Below are 20,000 nucleotides of genomic sequence, written 5' to 3'. Positions count from 1 at the left end.
ATGCAAAATCGTTCAAGAGTCCTACTGTCTATTGAATTACCTGAATGAAGTGAATTGTATGAATGACTGACTGACTGGTTTCCGGCTTGTTTTTCATGCATGTCAGATTGACTTGACTGTCGGCCTGGTAGTATCTTTTCGCAGCTGCTCGGGCCGTAGTCACGCAACGCTCTCGGTCCCCAAGAGGAGCGTTACGTGATTCGGCCCGAGGCCCGAGTAGGTGCGAAGGAGACTATCGGACCGACGACCTTGATATCGGACTAATGTTACTGACTGATTGCCAACTTGTTTAACTGAGTACTAATAACAGACTTACGAGATGTTTGACATTTTGGCCGATCCACTAACAAGCTGATGATGCGCTGAACAGAGTAAGAAATTGCTGATAAACACTCACCCGAGAAATGGACAGGAAAAGAACGTTAAGTGATACCAATTGAGTTAAGACAAACATTGGCATTATGCCAGATACCAGAACATAAATAATGGCACCATACAAAAGAGGGAAGAGTAAGGCAGCAAGATGCCTGTTAGTATAGTAGAAACACAGGAGGATGACAAACGAAGTTTGACTTGCTTTGATTACACTTTCACCCCAGGAACTGAAACAAAACAAAAAAAAAAAACAAATTGCTTGTTGCTCTTCTTAAAGTGGTTTTAACACACTTAGTAATCAAAACCTATGACTGCTGACAATGTGACCCAAGATTTTGTAGCCAATCAATAGATGGTTTGCAACCAATCTATAGAGATGTTGTAATGTACATTTGCTGGTGGATGAACAAAAGGAGCTGATAAGAGATCTGTGCGGGTCCGCAAATGATCCCAGGACCGCAAAATGATCCCCAAACTGTACCGCAGATGATACCAGGGGCCCGTTTCTCGAAAGTCTCGAAAACCTTTTCGGCCCGAAAAGCGATTTGTGAACCTGCCAACCGCTTGTTCAGGAAAGCCGATCTTTAACATGTTTTCAAGGTAACAAAAAGCAACTGAACTGACTGTAAAAATTGACTACTGAAATCCTCTCCATTCTTGAGATACAGAGGGAATTATGAAGCTCGAAAATGGCCCGTAAAGGTTCGGGACTTTCGAGAAACGAGTCCCAGGACCGTAAATGATCCCGGAACGCAAATGAACCCCATTTTGGACCGCAAATGATCCTGAAAAAAAAGTAAAGAATAGCATGGAGGGTTCGTGGATTGGTCTGAATAGAGAATTGGCGTTTTATTAAAATCACTTTAAATCATGGCTCACAACAGGCTTCTGTCTCATCATTTTTCCAGAAAGACTGAATTTTGTCTACGCGGTTATAAATTGCCGCTCTTAATACACCTTATTCCAAAATGGCCGCCATTTAAATATTCTTTTGTTGTTATTCAAATTAGCCCTTGATGCCTCGTTCTTAAGCTTAAAATTCAAAAGAATATTTTATCTTGAACGAGGCAGCAAGGGCCAATTTGTATCCGCATAAATCAGTGGCCATTTTGGAATAAGGTATATTATCGGATACAATCATCAAAAACTAACTTGGATGTTATTCCAAACTGATTGTGACCCTAGGCCAAAATTCGAGTGCTACACACAAGGTGTATTTAAGAGCGGTGGAGCATTGCAGGTCTACTCAAATGATAGCGTTTTCTGTAATAGTTGTTTAATGGACGACTTTTAGTCGAGTATATGGGAAAAAACAAATAGCAGTATTGCATGTTGAACCAAAGCTCATTAGTCTAAAACATTACGTTCTAGTTATTAAAGTTACGATTGTTGCTGGCTGAGTGGCGTCTTCAATCAGTTTCGCGTCGTAAAGAGATCATAGGCCCGTTTCTTGAAAGTCCCGAAACTTTTCACGTGTCACAATTCTCTCTTTATCTCAGGGCGGGAAAGGGTTAAGTCTTCAATTTTCACAATCACTTCGCTTTTAGTTATCGCGAAAACCATGCTAAAAGACCAGTTCACAAATGGCTTTTCGACCAGGCCCGAAAAGTCGTCGGGGCTTCTCGAGAAACGGGTTCCTGGTCACAATCAGTTTGGAATTGCGTCCAAGTTAGCTTTTGATGATTGTCTCCGATAATTAAGTGTGGCAATTTATAACTGCGTGGTAAGAAACAAAATTCTGTCTTAGTGAGAAACTATGAGGCAGGAACCTGTTTTGAGCCATGATATAAAGTGATTTTAATAAAAATAAGCGCTCTTCACTCCAATTCTCTATCCAGACCATTCCATCCTCATTTGCGTTCCAGGATCATTTGCGGTCCAATATGGGGATCATTTGCGCATGCGGACCCGTACACATCTTTTGTTTTCGTCCACCAATATGGCGGCGATGACGTAACATGAAAACCATCTTTGTGTAGAATGGCTCTTCTCTCCCTGTATTGTCAACTTCGCCAATCAATGTGTTATGTTCCCTCGTTCCCAGGGTCCTCTCTCGTCCTTCCTGAGAAAGGAACAGGGAGGAAGAGAGAGGACCCTGGGAACGAGGTTGCTTCATATACCCTCTATCACATTCACCTATTCCGGGATATAATACGAAGTTGCCAGTGATCAGTTTCCAAATGACTTGATAGCTCAGATGATAGAGCAGATGCAGCGTAATCGCACGGTCAAGCCTGGATTTCTCAGGCTTTTTCGCAACTGCTTAAGTTTCATTTCCAAAATCGAACGTTCAATACTTCTGACAGCTGCATTTCAAGGTTGTCAACCGCACCGCAACGAATAATCTTCTGTCTGCACTTTTACAAAAATTCCAAAAAGGGCATTAGGTTTTCTAAGGCCCGTTTTAAACGTCGCATTTTACATGTGCCGAATCTAATGCAAATGAGCGAAAACAATAGATCTTTCTCATTTGCATTAGATTCGGCACATGCGAAATGCGACGTTTAAAACGGATCTGACTTACCTGAATGGAAATCCTTTGGCTGCACTGTAGCTAAAAGTTGCTGTTTGTGTCATGAGTTCCGTTAAAAACGAGAGAACGTTGAGACCCTTCACACTGGATGCTCTTAAAACCTTGATGATCTGAGGCAGTTTAACTGAATGATGACAAAAAAAACTGTTACTGTTAATCGTCCACTCACGACTTTCAATTCCGGTTGCCTACGACAGCCATTAACAGGGCAGTCAAAACATTGTGATTTGAACCATAAATTGCTTGTTCGTTATTCCATTCTAGTTAAAATTAATTTTTTGCTCTGTTTTTGTCTTTGTGCTGTAGTCCATCCCAATTCCAGAAATTTGAGAGGCAGACAATGCTCTTTCGTGACCAACATTTCAAAGAATCACGCAAGGCTATAACTACAATGCTCATGTTTATGATGTTTGTCGCCGCTTTTGATTACGCAAGGCTTTGCTCATCATCATACTATTTATCTCGCATTCAATATTTAGCTTAAACTTGAAGTGCCACATGCACCAACGCATTGTTATCTCGATGTGCATGAATCTGCGAAGATCGTGCGGGCCTTCCACATGCTCAATCAACCTTGCAGCAGTCCCCCAAAATTGTCGCTTTCACTTTTCTTATCGATTACATACTTCTTTGAGCTTAAATTTTGGCCAAGATTTCCAACTCGTGGTTGTTATCATAAGGAAAACAATCATTACAGAAAATAATATTTGTTTTTGTATTTTCTTCGCAGCCGTATAGCGTTAGCTTGTCTTGATTGTCCCTGTCTATTTAAGAATTTTTCAGAAAAGCTCCAAGTAATATTAGAGAACTTCAGCCACGGCGTTTTTCAGAGACGAACCGAGAGAGGCAATTTCAATAAAATCGCCTTCAAGTTACTTCATTAATGTTCCTGGGTGTCTTTGCTTTTTTAGGATGATGAGGCAGTATCAAAATTTGGGCAAAGACATGAAAAGCACACTTCAGGTTTCGGTCTTCTTGATGCTCAACCTCTCCATGACTTAATAGAAAGATAATTTCATTCATACCTATCACTGCCAATGCCACAACAGAATATCCTAAACATTTGCTGAGAGCAATCTTCAGACAAGCGGCTAAAAAAAAATAGTAAAGCATTAACCGTACTTGCACATCCCTTGGAAAAAGGAAGTAGAAACCGAAAATCAAGGTACAAGGAAGCCAGAGGGATGAGGAAAAATTGATGAACCAAGTTGTATTTGTTGAAAACTCACCGTGAAGGTAGTTGAAATTAATTAAAAATTCATCCTGACAATGTTTGGGAAGAATGAGTTCAGCTAAACTAGAGAAAGCAAATGTGCCGGCAGCCATCTCAAATCGTGAAGTTTATGTGTCAATATTCCCGGAAAAACCAAACAACAATCAAGTCACGCAATGCCGAAAATGTCACCTGTGTCCGAAAATATTACCTGTATTTCGGCTCTACTCTCCCCATTCGAGTTATTTGAGAAAAAAAAAACGAGTGAAATGGCAAAGAGGGAAAGTAATGAATTCTCGTTTTTCCTTTTCATTTCCTTCAAGGGAAAGTTGAGATACCATGGACACATGTAGTCCACTGGTCTTAGTGTCGTCACGCAACGTTGCGTGACGACACTAGGACCAGTGGACTACATGTACGTATTTCCAGCGGTCGTTAAATACACTATAATGGGGGATACATGAACTACCTAGGTTCAGGCGGTAGAAACAAACGCTAGAAACACGTCTGTGTTCGCAGACTAACTAGTAGTCCACAGGTTGAGATAAAAAGAGTACATCACCCAAAAAGAGAGGCGATCTGGTGAGAGGGTGCAGATAGTCCAGGGAGGGGTAAGTGCCCCGTCCCCGTGGCGGGTAGCAGCGGTGGTCTGCTAGTGAATGGCCAGGTAGGACATTTTTCTTCATTTTTGTCCCCAGTGGCCGGGGTGGTTTCGGGTGGCACCTTGACGGCACCGAGAATAAGGAACTGCGATGATTTAAAATGACCCAGACTGTTGTATATATACGATGGTCTAAAACGTCTAAAATCTTAAACATAGTCTATAGGGAAATCCAGTTTTGTGGCACGATATTGTAAATCAGGATCAAAATGAAGAAAAATGACCAGATGGACTGTGCTTCGTCTAAATAATGAAACCGCGTTCCTGAGGCACAATCGACCACAAACCAGTTGCACGCCCCTGAGTGCACGGGATTATGTGTATTGTATTAATGACCTTTCTGTAGCGGTAGATGTCGTCGGGGTATGATCGAACTGCAATTTCTCAATTCACAACTGAGCGGATTGAGATTCTGGAAAATTTCCCCTAAAGTACATCCCCTCCCATCCCAACCAAGTAAAAAAGGCGCGAAAGTTTGCACAGCGCGGCGTTTGATTCTTCATTTGCAACGGTTTGTGGGATATACCTGCAGGCGACTTCGTTACTGAACCGAGACTGAAGGAAGTTTCGACGATAAAAAAGTCCTCAGAGGTTAGTTTACGTTATAAGAATCCCAAAGGTGTTACGACTTTGTTTTGCTTTCCACTTCGTGCTTCGCTTATGTCGAAAATTGTCATTTTTTGCAGCTTAAAGTTGCAAAGCCAGCTCGAAAATAGTCCGCAGCGAGGCCACGTGCAAACATGACCGCCGTTAATTCTATGTGAAGCTCATGATTATTTTGGTCGAAAACCCGGGGTCGAAAAGTGCCGAAAAGGTTAGTTTGCGACTCAAAAGTTTCTTGTATGTGTTATTTTTGTTGTATTCAATGTTTGTTTTTTTTTTAATGGGGTTAATTATCTCTTTGCAGGTTAGAGGTGTGAGATATGACACGGCTGAAAGCGCCACGTGCAAGATTTAGACCATTTAGCTGCCGTTTGTGTCACTGCTTACAGAGTTGAAAAACTTGAAAGCAGTGTTAAATTCGGGAAGATATGGGTCTTGGCTTATAGAAAATGAGAAGGAAGCTGTTTAAATGTTGGGATGTCAGCGGAAACCTCAGCGTTTCAGGTAAGACTTACAAAGCACTTTTCCCTAATTAATTATGCACGTTCCCCGATTGAGGAAGTAGGGGGCCGGGGGGGGGGGGGGGGGCGGGGGTGGGGACCCTTGGTTGATGTTGGGACATTGCTTTTTAATGATCTTATATTTTCCCAGTCGTGGGGAACTTTTTCTGCAAAGTCCCCAATATGTGGCATAGCTAAACACTCACATTGCTTGAAGATGCTATCTGCACCAACAGCTTCCCCACCCCACACCTCGGGGAAGTCGATCACTTTTGTATTATTTAACCAGGTTCAATGCAATTGTGCCTGCTCATGTGGCATTATATAAGCAATGAAAGATGTTCAGTTAAACAGAGAAGTGTGTGAGGCTTGGAAAGCAAAAGCTTTATGAAAAATCACTCACTTTGTGAGTAAAATAAATGGTTGCCCCATTTAGCTGCAAGATTTCTGCACAGGTCCCTACTTCCTTATGCATATGCTCCTTTGTTTCAAGAAAACAATAGCGATAACAATAGATGTTCTTTGGGACTGTGGCGCTTAATTGTTTCTCCTATATGGACTTTACAAAAATCGTTTGAACTTCTGACTGAAATACGGAATATCAAACAATTTTTCCTGCAATTTTGGAACTTTTCCTGCAGTTTTACCCATTTTTCAATTTAAGAATAAGCGAAAGAAGTGGAGTTTCAAGAAATCGTTGTAATAGGGTTCAGATTCTCAAACAACAAGCAGACCAAATAAAAGTACTGCTATCAGAAATTTAATGGCTACCTGCTCTTTTTTTCGTGAAGTTGTTCTTTCTTTCTGTTTGCAAATTCGCTGAAGCACTACAAAGTGTAAGCTTTCCAGTCACAGGTCGCTAGAGCTAGTATTTTTTCAAGTAGAGTTTGTAATACGTTGGCTGTGTATGCAACACGTAAACAGCAGATTTGCACGTTTGATTGAGCAACAATACAAATGTACTTCCGATTTGTATCAGGCAAGTAACTGATCTACTTATAGTTCGGCAGGTCACGTTAACTAAGTGTCACGCTTTCCTTAACTTTACTACAAAGGCAAGCTGCAAGTGACATATCATTGTAATACCAGAAAAAGCCGAGCGGGATCTGAAAAAAAAGGACAGGACAAAGGGATAGAAAGAGGAAAGCTGGGATGAAAAGGAGCAACGGTTTGAGCAATGTTGGCAAAGAAGAGAGAGAGGGAGAGAGAAAGCGAGTGGGAGAGAGAAATGAGACCCATTTTCATTCATCCTGCCAGTACAAATTAGCCATGTATATATTCGATTCCCTTGGGTATAAATATTGTTCTACAAAACAGTAACACAAATGCATAATTAATTTATTCTGCATGCATAATGAAGTAGGGACCTGTATGGAAATCATTCCCATTTAACTTCTCAGTGGCTGCTGTGGATAAACTCATGTCAAACAACAATTATTGCAAGGGTATTCATCCATGTCCTTAATTTAGCCAAATTGGTCAGGGCTTGAAATTGCGACCAATACAGTCGCATTTGCGACTACATTTTTCCCTTTGCGACTAAAATATCTGAGAAGTCGCAAATTTGTGACTTGTTGTCACCTTCGCTCTTTTGAAACAAAAGGGTTAGCGGTTGCCACTTTGCTGCTACTTTTGCTAAAATAAATAAATGACAAAATGATTTTGTTTCTCGCTGTGAATTTTCATTGAAGATAGCGTAATCAGGGCTCAAAGTTAGCGACCAAATGGTCGCACATGCGACTAAATTTTTGGTTGTGCGCCTAAAAAATCATGTGTGATCGCACTCGCGCACCTGAAAAGCTCAAGTACAGTGCGTCTGAATTGCCTCTCTGCTTTCTCACGTGACTATACTTGTGTACTTCGAGTGGTGTGTCACGAAACAGAAACATCAGTTAACAGATATAAAGATATACATAACAAAATCTGGCCCTAAATAATAAAGTTACATTATTTTCCTTTCATCGTTATGTGTTTTTTTGTCGTCAGTTTTCTCAACAAATTCCCCCAATGCCGGTGAAGGTCCATTTTCCTATTGATGTTTCATTCCATCCCATACTCTTTTGTTTTGTTAAGACTTTGTTTTGTTAAAACTCCGCTGACTCATGAAATTGAAGACTAGGAAAAAAGAACATGCTTATTGCACATGTTGAAGGTTTGTGATAGTGGAAGGTCAAGAGAGGGTTAACAATATGAGCCTTTTTCTTCAAGGCAAGAAAATTGTTTAAAAAGTTAAGTCATCACACTTGTATTGTCTTGTATTCAATAATTTTCTTATAAAAAGCCAGCCGTCACATTCTACAAAAGCAAGTAAGTCTGCCTCGAATGATACTGCATCACTATTCAGTCCGTGATAAAGCTAAAGAGGATGAGCCAACGAGCAAGAAAAGAAAAGATACAAATTGCAAAGAGTGGGGTGAAACGAATTCGAGTAGCTAGAGTGGGATTCAAAGAAATACCGTATTTACCCGTGTATAAGTCGATCCCATGTATAAGTCGACCCCCCATTTTTGATGGCAAAAAAAGCAATTTCTTAATCTCTTTGCTAAATGTTCATGGGATATTAATCTTGCATTCTTCGATTTCTGGAACTGTGGATTCACAAAAAATTAAGGACCTCAAGCGCTTAATAGTTTTGTGGTTCAGCGGTTGTTGTATGTCCGGGCATTTTGTCCTTGAATTTCGAAAAAGTTCTCAGAAAATCGAACATGTAAACCTCAAACTAACCTGTTTCGTTGTTCAAGGATAAAGGGCTTTAGAGGATAAGCACAACATCACAGAAGCAGGAGTCAATCTTTGAAAATAACTTCAAAAACGATGCGAAATGTGCAAGGTTTAATTGGTGCTTGACTTATAATTTCTCACATGACAAACGAAACAACTCATAAACCAAACAATACAAAGTTTGCAAAAGCATTTAAATCATCCAGGTTTGTATAAGGAATACAAAACAATCATTACCAACCAGCATTTTCAGGCAACACGAGTGACGATCATGCTTGCACGCAAACACAAGGAATTGTGCCAGGTTACTAAGCCGTTGAAGGATCGCGTTTTATTTGAAGAAACAAGAATGTTTTTTAGAGCTTTCCGCCTTTGGAAAACGAAAATTTCCAGTGTCTATTTCATATTTGTGCTCGTGAGTATCTTCAAAATTTGAAGTAAAACAAATCCTTTTTCATTTCAACTGGAATTGCTTAATTACATTCATTTTGAAGTCTTTCGTCATTCATTTTGAAGTATTTCGTCCACTGCGTTCGTTATGCCCAATGACCACATTATGATGTTTATTTTGAATAAATTATTTAGCTGGAACTTGGCTCGAAATCTTTGACCCATGTATAAGTCGAGGGCGATTTTTGGAGCTTCTTTTGAGGCCATAAGAGGTCGACTTATACACGGGTAAATACGGTAGGTTACTTAGCGACCAAATTCTCACGTCATGCTTCGTGTTGTGTAGGCCCTTAACAACAGCGGAATTCCTGTAATGAAATGCGCAAGACATAGCGGCCTACGACAACGCCAAATGCGCAGAATGTATTTGCCATTTGCGACAGCATAAAGTCTGACTTTGGTGACCTGATGAAATCATTGAAGTATGCGTCTATTATCAATTATGAAGTTGTGTATCTATTCTGGTTTTCAAGTATATTTTCTTTGGTTACAAGTGTACATTGAGAAGGAATGTACTTTAACATGATGATAACATATTATAAATAATAAATTGTTGAAATTGAGAAGTCAAGATGATTTAAAAACCACAAGAATTTTATTGCTGTCTCACACGAAAAGTAAGTCAGCCTTACTTGTTAAAACAACAAACACGGCACTAAAATAAAATACAAAAAACTGAAGATGACGTAATGTCTTCTGTTGGAACAGGTGCTCCCAGTATTTTAAACTGTGCTCCTAACATTTTCTGCTGTGCACCTAAAATTTTGGCAGTGCACCTAGAAATTTACACTGGGTAGCACAAGTGCTCCCAAAGCCAAAAATAAACTTTGAGCCCTGAGTTACTAATTGTAGAGTAATTTAGCTGCGATGTTACGTGCACAGCTCCATTCCTTTGACCATTTGCCATTTTCAGCGGTTTCTTTTCACGAAGTATTGCGGGCTCAAATTTTTTTTGCTAAACCGCTGACAACACAATGCAGCGACTAAAATTTGTGAAATTGCGACTAAATTTTTGTATCTTGTCGTAAATTGAGACTGGATTTTTTCATTAATTTTGTGCCCTGTTGGTTTTGTTTAAACATGTATTGTAAAAAATATTTTTAAAAGAAGTGTGCATAATGAATGAAGTAATTTCAATGTTCCAAAAATAACTGTGCTTTATTCACACTATGTGCTTTACTCATCACACCCTTCCTCTTTCAATATGTGATGGTAGATATGATAATAATCATAACAGATGTATGATAAGGTATTAGAGATAGACATTGGTATAAGCAAATGTGGAAATTGTAGTCCTGTCTCGTTTTTCTAGTCTGGATGATGATTTTGAAAGTAGAAGTTTTATTGGGTCCAGTAGCAGTTACAAGGCCCAAAGGGCTTGCTCCTTTAATATTCCGTTCTTTTATTCCAATGACATCTTGGCATATGCACTCCTAAGGTGTCACTCCCTAGCAAAGATAACAGACAACAAATACATACGAAACCCAATCTATGCTTATCAGAAATGTTATTCCTGAATACTAAATCCTTCCCCAAGTGGAGATAAGAAACCTATTAGACAATACTGTAAACACCTGCAGATATGCTGCACCTTTTTTCCAAAAATCGTTGCAAGAAATTGGGGGTGCGTCTTATCTCCAGGAATATTTAAAAAGGCTGCTTCCAGTGTCCAGTTTTCCATCTTTGTGTCCAATCTAATGCCTGGTTACCAAGCTACAAAAGTTCCGGTCACATTCTTGCTGTAGTTTTAACTACATAATGCAAAAATCTATGGAAAAACTGTGTTGAATGAAGAAATTCCTGTCAACAAATACCAGAAAAAGATTGGTCATATGTCAAAGTTGGTAGAAACAATGTTCATTATATGAAATTGCCAAAATTTTGGGTAAGACTTTGAAGTATTTTCTGTTGCAATGTTAATGGTAAGTTTGCGTTCAGTGGCTAGTTCTTAAACACGGAATGCCGGAATGATGGAATGCCGGAATGATGGAATGCTGGAACGGCGGAATACTTAAACAAGGAACGCCGGAATACTTAAACACGGAACGCCGGAATACTTAAACACAGAACGCCGGAATACTTAAAAAAAGAACACCAGAATACTTAAACACGGAACAGTTGTGAACATTCTTACAATTGGAACACATGGTTTTCCCCCCCACAAGTGTTTGGGGCAAAAAATTAAAGTACAAAACAATGGTGAAATATGAACCCTTTTATTGTCGTAAAAAGGTTGCTGTTATTCATCGTGGTGAAGTACAATATTAATAAAGTATTCTCGTTTGTTTCACGATGTGGTCACTTGTGATGTAGATCGCGACGTTTCGACTGAATACTGCTAGTCTTCATAAGGCGATGATGTCGAATGGTTACGCATCACCTTTTAAACAGGATGCTCCGCTGTGCCAGATTGATTGGATTGGTTGGGTGATTGTGATCTTTGTTTTGACTTTGCTCATTTCATTGTCAGACTTTATAACACTTGACAGAAAAAGAAACTTACAAAAACCCGGTATCTTGCCCTCATTTGACACAGATACTTCACTGTTTGGCGAGTAAACATGCCGCGGTAACTTAATCACGGCGGCGCCCGCTGAATTCCGGCCATGTCACTTTCGATTTTGCGATTTGAACGTAACAAAAATCTCCCAAAATGTTTGTCGCTGATCGAAACTTTGTATATTCTATATTCACGGATCAAAATTAATGTTGTTTTCATGTCGTAAATATTTTATTCTCAATCGACCGTCCTGGAAACTTCCTTCTGCTCTTTCTAAAAACTGTGTATCAATAATTATAGTTATTTGCTTTTGCATCAATATTTGTTTTGCATAAAGCAAGCTAACAAAATCTGTACCTTGCTGAGTTTGCATTTGCATGTTAGCGTTAATAGTATTTTCGGTCAGATGCTTCTGTTTTATGACGGGTTTATTGCTTTGGTCTCCCATCCTGACACTAACCCCGCCGTACAGGGATTTACTTCAGTGAACTTTGGTATTACAAAGCTGTCATATGCTCAGAGGGCATGCTTAAACTTGTGGTGAAAAGAAGTTTATCAACATGTCAGTCCAGAATTAAGCCAGAAGAACGAACCGGTTTTTCTCGCAGCTTTGCGACTCACCATTCCGTCGCTCTAAAAGAAAAAACCTCTGGCATCCTAGCGATGAAACAGACACTTGTACTTTCGTTCATTTCCATTTCAAAGATCTTGACAGTGTTCGACACTTATATAAATAACTCTCTTACTAGTTTGCCCTTTGTGCAACCAGTTTTGTTTTTTTTGGTTGTCCATTACCTTTTTTCGGTTGCCCACCTTCTAAAGACCTGCTGCCCATTAAATCTCAAAGGAGCTTGTAAAATTGTCAATTTTGTGTAAAATGGGTTTGACAGACCAGACTCCTGCTGTGTATCCATGGTGTTCTAGTAGCCTTCACAGTTTTGCTTTGACAAGCATATGTATCGTTAAGCGATTTCCCTTTTCTATAAGAGATCAAGGGAGATTCCTTGAATAACTCCCTGAGATTAGGCTGGAATTTTAATTAAGTGCCATTTGTCTAATAATATGTTTTTTAAGCCTTTAAAGGCTGGTTGAAATTGTATGAAAAAGGGTAGAATTTCAGTATCAAAGTGCACTGTATGGTAGCGTATTTGGCTGCGGGAAAATAATTATTGGGTTCTATTATAATAAATACTCTTTTCGTGCGGAGAAAGGGTGGCGGCTACGAAGGTACTCCTTTTTCCAACATGTTTCGAGGTTTTTACCAATATATTTTTAACAGGAAAATGAATGGCAGCAAAGAGATGTAACGTTATTATTTTTTTTATTGTGTTTGCGTGACTAGACTGTCACATTACTAGTCACTTTCTTCGTTGCAAATTAAATCGTTCCGCAAAATATTAATCGAACAAAAATTCTTGTTGCCCGATCAGTCAAGTCTTACAGTTGTTTTACTTGCCCACGGATATATTTTGCTTGCCCCAGGCAATCGGGCAAGCGTTAGTGTCGAACACTGCTTGAAATTATTTAGCTTCAGAAACGTTTTGAAAAAAAGTGAAATTCATTCATATTTGACAAAACACATTTGACAAAGACTGCTAAGGCAATTCATGCAGAAGAACCGACTGATAATATAATTATGCACATGTTAATTCTTCTGTTTCAAACGCAATGAAATGTGACACTTGTTTTTGAAACGCGATGTTGTTTGAAATGCATTTGAAACATGTTTGAAACTGAAATGCGTTTAAATTTGTTTGAAACACTGTTTTGAAAGGCATTTGGGAAGAAATGGTCTAAGCATCCTTTTCATCTGGACGGTCACAAATGTTGATATAGAAGGTACTTTCTGACCCCTTTTTGATATGTTCTGATCGCTTTTCATTCAATTGATGGAAACTTCCAGAAAATAAGGAGTAAACATGCAGCTTTTCTCAACAATGAAATCTCAAGCTTTGGTGCCATCTTTGACAACACAATATTTTCCATGAAACGATTACAGGCTCGATTTTCCTGTATCTCACTGCTGGCATGGTTGGTAGCAAGTCGTTTAGCAAAGAGCAAAGGGTGACTCGTGGACCCTATTCCAGGGTCCCTGAGTGCTCCATCATCTCAATCGGGCGACAGTGGTCGGCTCAGGGTACGTGGCGAGGGTGTTAAGGCGGTAGGGATTGCAGGAAAGGGAGCCAGCAGTCCAGATCCACCCGAGAATAGTTGTAGTCCTGGGACAGATTATAGTCTTGTGGGCAGACAAACAGAGGTTGCACTGGTGTAGGGTGTGTAGGCCCTTCTGCCAGTTGTGTAATAGTATATCCTAAGATGTACTTGCCCAGCTGACGACTTTGATAAAAAATGAATATTGATCCCTGGGTAAATAAATCAAGAAAAGATACTGACCAGTTTTAGTAAAGTCCTTTGTTGTGGAGTAATGGCAAAATTTCATAATGTTTGATCTTGCATCAACTTATTGTTCACTCTTAATAGTTATGACAATAGAAAATGAAAATAATGGTAGAGCGTTCTTAAAATCGGCGCAATTATTTCAGCGCCAGTTAAGAAGGTAAGGCAAGCTAGCGAGTAACAGTGACAATATGGCGGACGCAAGGTAAGCAAAGACAGGAAAAACATGTAAGCTACAACCTAGTACTGCTGACTGGTACTGGCGTGACGTCTTTCTTTGTACTTTCTCTGTTGTTTTTTTTTTTTTACGAAAGGAGAAATAATTATACATACAGGGTAAGCAAGAAAACTGGAACCAGAAACATAGTGAAACGTACTTAGATGCACTATGCAAACACGAAACTAACTGAAATGCTACGGCTTGGGAACAAAAGTCACAGTGCAGTGTCATAATCCAACAAACGCGCAGGCGGACGTCTGATGCGCGATGATCTCCGTAGGCCAAGAGGGGGAAGGACTGCTAAAACAGCTGCGTTCTCCAAAGAGGGGACCTCAGGGCAGGATGGCTGGGCTGCTGTGTTGTCCATGACATGATCGGTAGGGCAGGCCAGAGCTGGTGGTTTAACACAGCAGGGCGGGTTAGATAGATGCTGGGCTGAAGTGGAGATAACAACAGGGATGTCAGGCAGCGAGGGTGGAGGGTGAGGTGTGATATCAGGATCGTCTCCATCATCTGAGTCGTGTCCGTGACATGGGTGGGAAACATGTAAGGAGTCGGCCAAGTCCGAAGGGACCTTGAAGCACTCAGAAAGCTTGACATGATATGATGAGCTGCGTAACTGGGATCCAATGAACTTTTTGATGTCACAGAATGAAGGGTCTATGGCTATGAGGAGGTATCGGTCGCGGGCTCGAGACTTGTTTCGGTTGGAATGAAGGTACACCAGGTCACCAACATCAATTAAAGGAGTAGGGCGCCTTTGCTGCAAGGGGGCTTTGGCATGCTCACTGTGGGGGTGGTTGGATAGACACTGGTCGTGCTGGAGGGCAATTAAATGGTCGTCGGCAAGGGGTAACTGTTGGTTAGAAAACTGGTTCCGCTGTGTCCACATTTCACGTGAAGAAAGGCCACAGGAACGAATTTGAGAGATCAAGGCGGAAGTGGCTACGGCAAGAGTGAGAGGAGAAACGACTCGGCCTAACGGCTCCTGACGGAGAATTTCCGTCTCCAACGGAGAATTTCCGTCTCCAGCTCCTGGACTGCTCTCTCCGCGACAGGGTTCTTGTTGGGGCCAAGCTCTATAGTAATTCTATACTTCTTTATGAGTGGGTCGTTGACTAGGGCCCTAAAGCCAGGTGCAGGGTCAGTACGGATCACAGCATTTCTAAGCAGATCTTTATGATGGCATTGCGTAACATTTGATGACAAAAATAAGTTGGTGTGAGTGTTTAATGACGTTTGCGGCAAAGGACCGACCAATAGCGTCGGGAGGTGAGAAAGTGGACTGGTCAATACGTGCGACTGGAGAGCTTCGGATTGCTGCTCAGGAGTGGCATCCATCAGAGACACAAGAGACAGCCTTGTCCAGATCGAGAGCGTACAGGTAGCGTTTGACAACCAACTTTAACTGGTGACAGGACAGGTGGCTGAGTTGTATGTGAAGAGCAGTCAAAAGGCCATCCAAAGCTTGGTGTGGGACAAATACCGTTTAACATCCTTTATGTTGGTGAGCTTTTTGGAACGTCTCGTACCCCGGACGAGGTGACCATGTGTGCGGCGTAGGTCTGGGCACTCAGACTGAACAGCTAAACCAGGCGGGCCGGCTGGTGAAGAGAAGACGAAGGTTGCCTTGGAGAATATCCTGAACTGAGACGGCTCGGACAACAGAGTCCCTGGTTCGAGAGATGAAGGAGCACACCTGACAGGTCTCGTTTTCACAGGCAGCTGCATTTTGGCTTGCAAAGTCTGAAGGGAGGATAGCTGCACCGGAGACGTGCCTGACAGAAGCTTGGTAGCGGCTCACAACGGACAAGAAAGTGGAAACACGGGGGCTGAGCTTCACGTGTGCCTGAACACACGGCTTACTGTCAGTAAGAATGCAGGTATTCTTAGTAGATTGAATAAGGTTTGGGCTAAAGTGCTTTGTTGCAGCCGCAATGGAGAGAGCTTCTACCTGGCATGGAAGCCATCTTGTTTGGGAACCTCGTAACTTGGCGCCGAAGAAGCCAGAGACATGTAACTTGTCTCCGCGCGTCATGTAGAGGGTGGCACCTATTCCAGGGTCCCTGAGTGCTTCATCAGTCACAATCCATAGCTGGTCCTCAGGTCTGGGTAACAAGATGGTGAGTGCAGTAGAAAGAGCGTTCTGAGCACTGCAGAATGTGGCCCTGAGGTCATCGGTCCAGTTAATGCATTCGTGAGAGGGACGACCGGTTGTTACAGCATCAAGTAGGGCAAGGTAACCGGAGCACCTTGGGATGACACAGGAAAGGACTTTGTAAGCGCCAATGAAAGATCTCAATCAGTCGAGAGTGGTCAGCTCAGGGTATGTGGCGAGGGTGTTAAGGCGGTGGGGGCTGGCGGAAAGGGAGCCAGCAATCCAGATCCAGCCGAGAATAGTTGTAGTCCTGGGACAGATTATAGTCTTGTGGGTAGACAAACGGAGGTTGCACTGGTGTAGGGCGTGTAGGACCTTCTGCCCGTTGTGAAGTAGCTCGTAAGGTGTGCTGCCGCCGCAGTACAAATCATCGGCGATTTTGGCCATGAAACCGTCTTGCAGTGGGGGGCCTAGGACGTGACACTCTTCGAGGGCAGTTTCTGACCAGGGCATACCCATAGCGAAACGGACGTAGACACGTACCCCTTTAAACAGAGTGGCGATGCCGCAATACTTCATGGACTCTTTAGCCAAAGGTGTTTGGTAGAAGGCACTTGTGAGGTTTGTGACGATGATATGTGACCACTGGGCGATGCGGCGCAAGGTGGAATCAACGTCAGGCAGCAAAGATGGTTGGGGCTTACTGTATCTGCCTACGTCAGCAAAAGCAGTGACCAGACGGGAACTGCTGTTGGGCTTCTTTACAAGGAAAGACTGATTCAGGTACTCGACAGTGATACCAACGTCTTCTGGAAGTTGGAAGACACCAAGGTGCTCTTGGTGGTCAAACTTCTCTTGGAGTTCAATGAGCTTGTCGCGGGCATATTGAGGGAGGCGGCCTTTCTGCTGAGGGGGCTCGACAGGGCCCATGTTGACCTTTGCTTGGTAAGGGTCTGCGGAACCATTGTAACCTGGGAACTGAGGATCAAATACAGAGTCGTACTCTTTGGGTAGAGATTGAAAGTTGGCTCTGACAGTCACAGGGAAAATGCTGTCTGGATCTACCTGAACAGATGCGGAGTGACTGGCATGAGAGGGTGGTAACGGAGGCCGAGTAGGGGGAGGGCTTGTCGGTGGCTCCTCTGCTGGTTCGAAGAGCACAAAATATAACAAGGGACAAGGAATGTAATTTCTGACGATTGAATGAGTGAATGAATCAGTCAGAAATTGATATTCTGACGCCATGATGGAGAGGCTTGCGGGGTGTCACCCCTCCTTGGGGTTTTGTGCTGCTGCATTTGATGAGGAATACCTTTCTGCATGTTTTTTGGCCATGTCTTAAGGGTGGTTTTTTGTATCTGGCATAGCACAACTTCTATGAGATTGTATTTAAAACTTTGTCTATTATAGTAGGGTTGTCTTGCATTAATTTTGTGTGGCTGACTGACACATTCTAAATAAACTTCTACTCGAAGTTTGTTGTAGTGTAGTCAGAAATAGGTATTGTCAGCAAAAAAACAGGGACTCCTTCTTTTGGGCTTCTGTGGCAAGAACCTATTCTCTAGTGTAGAGGGCATACATGTTAAGGCTGCTAAAATGATCCTATCACCTGGACTAAAATATGTCTTTTGAGGATTTTAGCATGTCAGTAAATTGGAAGTTTCTGAGGTATGCATATTTAAATGATTGCTTTTATTCATACATCTTTAGCTGCTACTCTGGCAACTTCCCAGATGCTCTTCATAGCTTGCTTACTAAATGCACCTGTAATTCTGGCTTACGGCACAAACTTTATTTTCACTTGAATTTTGGAGTAGCCTAGTGGGTAATATCTCCAAGCAATGACACACAACAGCACAGAACAACAAGAACAACTTTTAAGGACGTTCGTGCCCAAAATGTTCCCACATACAGATTTTTTTAAAACTTGCCACACAGAATGGTAATGAACTACTTTTGCCAAAAAGGAAAAAAAAGGGAGGTCACCGTGCTCGTTTTTGAGATAAGGTGCATTTTGAGAAGCTTGCGTTATATTTTAAGACAATCTTAGATTACAACTGTCAGCAATAAAAAAAGCTACATTAGTGAAATTAAGATCAGGTAAATGTACTCAATTCGACGTAACTAATATATCTAAATAAACTTTTGCAGCTGATGTCTTTTTCTGAGGTGAAATAGACCTTGAAAAAATGATACATATTAGTCTAAGAAAGAAAACATCTGGCGCACGAGAGCATAAAAGGCGAAATATTTGTAACTTCTCGTACAGATTTTTTTGTTTTTAGTTAAAATGGACAAAATCTGGGAAGGAATTGATCTACGAAAAGAAAAAGGGGGGTCACCTAGCATTCAAGAGAGTAAAATCATTGGGAAGTTTTCAAAGCGATTGTCTATTCACACTGTCACGTCATTGTGTGACATTCCTGAGAAGACCTGGGTCCACAGCTATCCCATGATGCCACAAATGACCCTTTGCGGTGAGGGAGGATAAAACACTGGCTCGATGCCATGTTTGTTTACCTTCACGATCTGTGATGCATGACGTATGCGTCACATGCGTGAAAAAATGCGCAGTAGCAAATTATGGGTGTGAACGTCCTTAAGAATCTGACTGGCCAGAGGTGAACCAGTTGGCTATTTACAAGTGCAGGCAAGAAGTTAAACCAGAGACTACCAGAATCAAATTCAACAAGTGGTCAGAGGGGGTCTGGAACAGGGGATGTCCAGATCTCAAGACAAGCTCCATAAACACCTTGCCTTACTGCCTCCTGTTAGTTTCAAGGCTAATTCAATCAAGTTACACCAGCCTGTACATCTTTTAGATTACCGGTATATCACTTTGTTTGATTAGATTTAAGTGATTTATTTATTTTCTTTTGAGCACCTCAGCCCTGCTGCTTTTATACTTCTCTTGTGTAAATAAATGCATCACATGCACATGCTGTAGGCTGACAAGCATGCTTTAGACCTGTATAGAAAATGTTATGTAAAATAAAATGATTGGAAACTTGTTGTAGGGTTATTTCTTGTATTACTGCGTTCAACATTTGGAGAACGCAATTTCTAATCTTGGGTATCCTCTGCATGGGGGAGCCTTAGCAAGTTTTCATTTTTCGTTTGTCTACATTTTTGGCAAGGGACATACATTTCTCAGTAATATTCTTTCAGACAATTTCAATAAAATTCAGATTTTGATGAATTTTATGACGCTCCACGTCCACTAAACGCTAAAATCCCTGGCCACTAATTTGCATACAAATAGTTATGCCTCATTCTTCAAACAATGCCACTTTAAGAAGACAATAGTGGCAGTGTATCCTGAAGTTGCTCCTGTGACAATATTACTTGATTCCTGTTATTCTTCAAATGATGCCACTTTGAGAAGACAATAGTGGTGGGGGTTTCCTGAAGTTGCTCCTGTGACAATATGACTCGATTCCTTTTATTTTCTTCAATCTTCCTGGGTTTTTTTCTAACCCAAATGCCCTCTCAGGGGGCTGTTAACGTTTCCTCAGAAGCGATGCATAGTTATTTTGACCACAACTTCCTAAATTAAACAGATTGATCACTCTTATGATTTGAACAGTGTCTAGCCAAGCTGGCAAAGTATGTCAATCCTGTCACATGAATCATAGTACTCTGCGTTTATTTAAACCATTAATTTCAAGAAGTACATGCTTGTATCCTCAAATGTCGGTCCTATAAGATTGTTTCTTTCTCTACCCTTCT

At 41.3% G+C, this 20,000-nt stretch overlaps 1 protein-coding gene and 1 long non-coding RNA gene across 3 annotated transcripts in view; one reads left to right on the top strand and one right to left on the bottom strand.

Moving 5' to 3' along the window:
- Positions 1–4,274, bottom strand: part of LOC137982684 (mannose-P-dolichol utilization defect 1 protein-like) — a 4,728-nt gene extending 454 nt beyond the window's left edge. Inside the window, exons 1-4 of the mRNA XM_068829812.1 lie at positions 4,138–4,274; positions 3,934–3,999; positions 2,900–3,032; positions 398–602 (exon numbers count right to left, since the gene is read on the bottom strand). Of these exons, the coding sequence (XP_068685913.1) occupies positions 398–602; positions 2,900–3,032; positions 3,934–3,999; positions 4,138–4,234 (501 nt within the window). The 5' untranslated portion in view covers positions 4,235–4,274. The remainder of the gene's footprint in view (positions 1–397; positions 603–2,899; positions 3,033–3,933; positions 4,000–4,137) is intronic.
- A 347-nt stretch (positions 4,275–4,621) lies between these two features.
- Positions 4,622–20,000, top strand: part of LOC137982831 (uncharacterized) — a 24,010-nt gene continuing 8,631 nt past the window's right edge. The window contains exons 1-3 of one of the 2 annotated variants that reach the window (XR_011118832.1): positions 4,622–4,788; positions 5,469–5,596; positions 5,690–5,889. This is a non-coding gene — a long non-coding RNA (uncharacterized lncRNA). Of the gene's footprint in view, positions 4,789–4,980; positions 5,374–5,468; positions 5,597–5,689; positions 5,890–20,000 lie in introns of those variants that run through there. The other variant, XR_011118831.1, reaches the window with a different exon arrangement.

Source organism: Montipora foliosa, chromosome 13 (assembly GCF_036669935.1).
Source record: "Montipora foliosa isolate CH-2021 chromosome 13, ASM3666993v2, whole genome shotgun sequence".
In the NCBI taxonomy this organism is placed as follows: Eukaryota; Metazoa; Cnidaria; class Anthozoa; order Scleractinia; family Acroporidae; genus Montipora; species Montipora foliosa.
The sequence above is the reverse complement of the archived record's forward strand: the minus strand, read 5'-3'. Positions and strand labels throughout refer to the sequence as shown.